Source organism: Cebus imitator, unplaced genomic scaffold (genome assembly GCF_001604975.1).
Source record: "Cebus imitator isolate Cc_AM_T3 unplaced genomic scaffold, Cebus_imitator-1.0 Scaffold82, whole genome shotgun sequence".
NCBI classification, from domain to species: Eukaryota; Metazoa; Chordata; class Mammalia; order Primates; family Cebidae; genus Cebus; species Cebus imitator.
In genome coordinates, this window is record NW_016107397.1 from 4,524,166 (window position 1) to 4,530,450 (window position 6,285).

Here is a 6,285-nt window from a genome sequence, read left to right on the forward strand (position 1 = left end):
AGCCTGGGTAACATGAGTGAAACTCCGTCAAAAAAAAAAAAAAAAAAAATTGGGTTTTATTGTTTTTGCTAAATAATACTTAAAAAAAAATTCATTTTGAAGGCAGGGTTTGAATTATTTAATTTTGATCCATTTATTTAATTTTAAAAAAAGGAAGGGAAAACAGATCATGGCCAAAAAAATAGTAGTTAACCCCTACCCCATCCCCAAAGCTCTAGCCAGTCATGTGAGCATCACCCATATCCCACTCAGTGCCTGATATCTGGATGGTAGCATACTCGGCCCCATGAGACTGCCTGAAGACACAGGGCAATGGATGCCAATTTTAGCTCTCAGCAGGTTAGTCAACAGATCTTTTGATTCTTTAACACTCCCTGCCCACACCAACAGCATCAGACCTGGATCCCCTCCTCACCTACCGCCTTGGCCTCCAGTGCTCTTTCTGTCAGGTCCTCCACCATGGCAGCCAAAGCCTTGCCACTCTCTGGGCCATGCTCCCGGATCCAAGCGTAGAACTCTCGGGGCAGGATGGTGAGGAACTGTTCCAGAACCAGCAGTTCCAGGATCTGCTCCTTGGTGTGCAGCTCGGGCCTCAGCCACCGACGACAGAGTTCTTGGAGCTCCCTAAGAGCTTCCTGGGGTCCAGCCGCCTCCTGGTAGCGGAACTGCCGAAACCTCAGGCGAAAAGTCTCTGGACTAGGGTCTTCCCTTCCTCTGCCCCATGGCAACTCTTTCTCCAGTTTCACCACAGGAACACCCAGTTGCTGCTGAGGAGCTTCCGCCATCTCTGGATGCTCTTTAAGCATCTTCACACTCCCTCGCAGGAGACTGAGAATGACCACATCAATGACCCTTTTGATAACATGAGACACGTGAAAGGTCAGTCCACCCCAGTTCTGTCTCTACATCAATGAATATTCCACTGGAAAACATAGTAATTACCTTTTACAAGGCATTTTCAAAAGACTGAACACAGATCCCAAAAGTCAGGTCAATTGAACATAGCAATCATTTGCTAAGCACCTATTAGGTACAAAGACTAAACAGAAATGTCTAAGATTTTGCTTATAGCATAGAATCTCACTGCACTACAATCAGAGAATAACATATAATGGGTTATAATTGCATTAGTCACTGGGGCCTACTCTTCCAAGACTAAAGGAAACATACATGCAACACACAAATACACACATATACACACACACCAGGCAGGCAGAAACAACAAATAAAATAGAGAACAAGACACACAGGGAGCTTGCCTTCTTGAAACTCATATACTGGTACGGTAGACAGAAAAAGTCAAATGTAAGCAACTTCTTTAAAAATTGCAAGTGGGGACAAGTTCTAGAAAGCAAATAAGTACGGCGTTCTATTAACGAGGGACAACTGACTTGAAGAAGACTTTTCTAAAGACATGATACTTGGCTGACTCAAGGATGAGAATAAGTCAGTCATTCCAAGAGCATTCCAGGCAAAAGCCCTGAGGCTAAGAAATTACTCTGGGTGTCCAAGAACTAGCCACATTCCAGTGTGACTTCAGCAAAGTGAGGGGCAGAGCTGTACCAGAAGAGGTGGCAGAGGCAGGCAGAAACCAGATCACCCAGAGCCTGCACCACAGAAATAATTATGAGCTTTTTTTTTTTTTTTTTTTTTTTTTTTTTTTTTTTTTTTTTTTTTTTTTTTTTTTTTTTTTTTTTTTTTTTTTTTTGAGACGGAGTCTCGCTCTGTCACCAGGCAGGAGTGCAGTGGGGCAAGCTCAGCTCACTGCAACCTATGCCTCCCAAGTTTAAGCGATTCTCCTGCCACAGCCTCCTAAATAGCTGGGACTACAGGCACATACCACCATACCCAGCCAATTTTGTAGTTTTAGTAAAGATGGGGTTTCACCATGTTGGCCATGATGGTCTCGATCTCCTGACCTCATGATCCACCTGCCTTGGCCTCCCAAAGTGCTGGGATTACAGGTGTGAGCCACTGTACGCAGCCATGAGCTTTATTCTTATTTCTTACTTTAGCAGGGAACCACGTTTTATAAAAGTCATTCTGCCTGTGTGTCAACAGGGAATAGATAAGAGGTGGCAAGATCGAAATGGCACTTACAGGGATTCGAGGAGATGATAGGGGCTTAGATCAGGGTGGTGGCAAAGAGTCAGACAAAATCAAGACGTATTTTGGACATTAAAACCAACAAACTTGCTGATGGCTTAGATGTGATGGTGTGCTCAACCTAAAAAAGATAACGGAGCAACATATATACCATTATTATAAATGACCAAAAGATTTCTAATTTGTACAGGCTTTACTATCTAAAAAGCATGTGAACACATTTCATTTACTACTTAATTATGTAGGGTGAGCCCTATTCCTCCTGCTTTTCAGAAGGAAAAAAAAAAGACTAGCTGATAACTGCCTCCCAAAATACATGGTTCAGATTTAAAAAAACATGAGAAGTCAAAGAGAGAGAAAATAAATCTAAGTATTCAAGGAAAAGAAGAGGCTTGAAGTAGACTGGATGATGAGTCCTATTTACCTCCAAGAGGATTAGGGGGGAGACCTAGGCTAGGAAAACAGACTTGGAAGTCCAAAGCAGTTGGGGAAGGGGGATCCTGCTTGTCAAAAAACCGACGACCTGACTGGAGGAGAGAACAGGCAACCAGCAGGAGGCACGCCCCCAAGCTTCTGCTAAATATTCTATTGCGTGTCTGTATATATATCTACCCCCACTTAAACCAATTATATATTTTCAGTCTATTCATTGACTCTGCAACACTGAGATTTCCCTTTCATGACTTTCTAGCTATTGCATTAGTTCACTCCACTAGTGTATTTAATGCACTATGGTGCAAATATTTACCCATGTGTCTCCCTCTAACAGACTCCCTAGAGGCAAGAAAGATCCTCATTCAGCTTTTATCTCTGCCATTTGACAAACAGAAGGTGCCCCATTGCTATTCTTTATCTCCCCGACCCACTGGTATTCTTCTGTTTTGTTTATTTTTGAGACAGAGTCTCGTTCTATCATCCCAGCTGGAGTGCAGCGATGAGATCACGGCTCACTGCAGCCTTTGCATCCTGGGCTCAAGGAATTCTCCCACCTCAGCCTCCCGACTAGCTGCGACTACTGGCGAATGCCACCGTGACCAGCTAATTTTTTATTTTAGGAGAGACAGGGTCTCCCTATGTTGCCCAGGCTGGAGTGTAGTGGCATGAATGTAAATCACTGCAGCCTTGAACTCCTGGGCTCAGGTGATCCTCCTGCCTCAGCCTCTCAAGTAGCTGGGACCACAGGTGCGTGCCACCACGCCCGGCTACTTTTCTATATTTGTAGAGACAGGGTCTCACTATGTTGACCAGGCTGGCCCAAGGCTATTTAAATAAGTGTCCTCCGTGATTACTTTCACTTTTCAGAGCGTTCTGCTTTGGTTCAAGATCTCCTCGGGTTCGTGACCAGCCCTGCACTAAGCCGAGCCTGGCCGAGAGGGATCAGCCTCGCTCGTACTTGAGCCTACGGCGCGGTGGCCCCTCCGAGTCCACACCGCAGTGCCTCAGGGCCGCGGAAGGCAGCTCCCGAGAGACTTGCCGCCCGCAGGAGAGGCTGGGCGGAAAGAGACGCGCTCTAAAGCAGCCCCGCCGCGGCCGAGCCCCGCAGCAAAGCCCTGCAGCAGTAGTAAAGCCCAGGCAGCTCCCGTTTACCGCCTCGCCCGCCCGCCCGCCTCTGTGGCCCCGAGCCGGCTCTCACCCGCCAGAGACGCCAGTTCCCTCCGCGGACCGGAAGTGAGCTCCGAACGCTGTCAGACAGGTGCGTAAGAAAAGACCCGCTTCCGTGTCCTCTCTAGGACGCTCGGAGGTCTCGGAGGGTGAGCCTCGGTGGTCGCTAATCCCAGCCCGCTGTTCCAAGCCCGGCGAGGCGAGCCCAGCAGGGCCTCCTTCCCCAAGACTGACTGCCTAGTTCGAGGCGCTCCGTCGGATGGCCCCTTTGCACCCGCTTTCCCTTCCGTGGAAAGGACTCGGTGCATCGCCGGTTACACAACTGGACACAGCACCTGCTCCAAGGGGCTTTAGAGTCCAGTCGGTCAATGCGTGGTTATTGCGGCCGCTAGGGCCTTCCTTGCGTGAGGCGTATGGGCCGAGGAGATGGAGTGCGCACTGGGTCTTGTGGGCTGACTTAAGAGGCGCCTGACTCCCCTGGGTAGTGCGCGCGCGCGTGCGTGTGTGTCGTCAGGGTAGGCTTCCTGGAGGAGCCAGCATCGGAGCTGTTTTTTTGTGGGTTTTTTTCTTTTTGTTTTTTGAGAGATAGGAGGTCTCGTTCTGCCTCCCAGGCTGTAGTGCAGTAGTGAGATCATAGCTCACTACAACCTCGAACCCCTGGGTTCAAGCGATCCTCCCACCTCAGTCTTCTGGGTAGCTGGGACTTTTTTTCCATTTTTTGCAGAGAGCGAGGGTCTCTTTATGTTGTCCAGGCTGGCCTCCAACTTCTGGGCTCAAGCGATCTTCCCGTCTTGGCCTCCCAAAGTGCTGGGATTTACAGGCGTGAGCTACTGCGCCCAGCCTGAAGGCAGTGGGTCCCAACTGGGTGGCCCAGTGTTGCCCCAGAATCCACCCAGGAAATAGGAAACCCTGTTATCTTACATTTCTCCAGCGCTTTGCAAAGTGTCTGGTACAGTATTTGCTAAAATATGTACATATATAGAATAAATGAATTCCTTCTGGAATATAACATGATAGGTGTTAGATCATCTCACTCTATCCTCCATGTCTTTGTCCCACTTTTGTATTTTTCTTTGCTTCAAGAAAAATTTTGACTTGGGTTCATGTCTTCGGCGTTTTTTTTATAACCTACTTTTCAGTTGTTTCTAATATGCTACAAAATCCATACTTTTTTTAAGAGACAAGGTCTTGCTCTGTCACCCAGGCTGCAGTACAGCGGTACAATCATAGCTCACTACAGCCTCCAACTCCTGGGCTCAAGCAGTCCTCCCACCTCAGCTTCCCAAATAGCTGGGACTACAGGCAGGAGCCACCACACCTAGCTAATTTTTAAAAAATGTTTCCTAGGGGCAGGGTCTCACTACATTGCCCAGGCTGGTCTTAAACTCCTGGTCTCAGGCAATCCTCCCTACTGGGCTGCCCATATTTTTGTTTTAATTAATATACTTTTCATTTCTAGAGTTTCTTTTTTTTTTTTTTCCAACAAGAAGCCATAACTTTATGATAGAAACAGTACAAATTTCAAACCAAGCTGCAGTTACTCCTTTGAGACACCAAAAAAAGTTGCTTTCACATGGTTACATTGTTAATTCCATAATAGCATTTACAATATCATTACTGTTGTTCTTCAGGGCTCGGACTGCCTTTGCTCTGGACACATTTGCTTGTGACATGACCAATTCTGTGTCTTTAACTTCTACGCCTGCTTCATCGACCTCTTCCTTTTCACTCTCCTCTTGTACAGTTGGAGTCTATGTGTTTTCTTGAATGTTTGAAACAGCTTCACCTTGAACTTTGAATTTCTCAGCAGCTGCTAGTTGTGCTTGCTGAGATAAATCTTCGATCTTGGCTTCCCCAAACACTATGTAGGTATCCGAGGCAGGGCTCCTGTAGACATCTGGTTTTGTGATGACAAACAGGATATTCTTAGATTTCCGGATAGTGACTCTAGTAACTCCTGTAACCTGTCGAAGACCCAGTTTGGACATAGCCTTCCGTGCTTTCTTTTCACTTCGACTCTGTTTTGCTTTACTGACAGGTTCTTCATCTATCTCAGCTGCTGCCGCCAGCTGGGCTTGTTGTGTGGTTGCCTGGGTGGAGTCCTGTTCTTCAAGCTCTGGTACTGATTCATCACTGTCAGATCCTGTTCCAGATCCTGTCTCAGCCTGGGGTTGCGGCAACTCCTGCTCTGTAGCAGGGACGGTTTCTGTGGCTTCGCCGGGCATTTTGTGCAGGGAACGTGGAATCCCATTTCTAGAGTTTCTATTTGATTTTTTTCCAAATATTCTAGATTGATCTTTTAAAAAAAAATTTACGATATAGTTAAGCTTTCTTTATACATAGTAAATATAGTTGAGCCTGATAATTCTGAGATCTGAAGTCCCCTCAGATCTGTTTCTGTTATCTGGTATTTCCACTGTTTTTGATGGTGCCATTTCCACCAGCAGTGCCCGACAGAATCCATTTCCCGTATCTCATCAGCTCTGCAGTTATCCAGCTTTAATCTTTGCCAGTTGACAGGTGAAGTAAATGTTACCTCATTTTTTTTTTTTTTTTTTTTTTTGAACATTTAATTTT

The 6,285-nt window shown here is 46.4% G+C and overlaps 1 protein-coding gene and 1 pseudogene across 5 annotated transcripts in view; both read right to left on the reverse strand.

The window, feature by feature from the left end:
* Positions 1-4,184, reverse strand: part of ZSCAN25 (zinc finger and SCAN domain containing 25) — a 17,969-nt gene extending 13,785 nt beyond the window's left edge. Inside the window, exons 1-3 of one of the 4 annotated variants that reach the window (XM_017533661.2) lie at positions 3,740-4,184; positions 2,101-2,227; positions 420-828 (exon numbers count right to left, since the gene is read on the reverse strand). In XM_017533661.2, the coding sequence (XP_017389150.1) occupies positions 420-806 (387 nt within the window). In that variant the 5' untranslated portion in view covers positions 807-828; positions 2,101-2,227; positions 3,740-4,184. Of the gene's footprint in view, positions 1-415; positions 853-2,100; positions 2,228-3,739 lie in introns of those variants that run through there. The other 3 variants (XM_017533660.2, XM_017533662.2, XM_037740330.1) reach the window with 3 other exon arrangements.
* Positions 4,185-5,205: 1,021 nt separating this feature from the next.
* On the reverse strand, positions 5,206-5,950 carry LOC108308039 (annotated as a pseudogene). Its single transcript, XR_001826762.2, has one exon. The product of XR_001826762.2 is annotated as a nascent polypeptide-associated complex subunit alpha-like (transcript).
* Between the last annotated feature and the right edge of the window lie 335 nt (positions 5,951-6,285).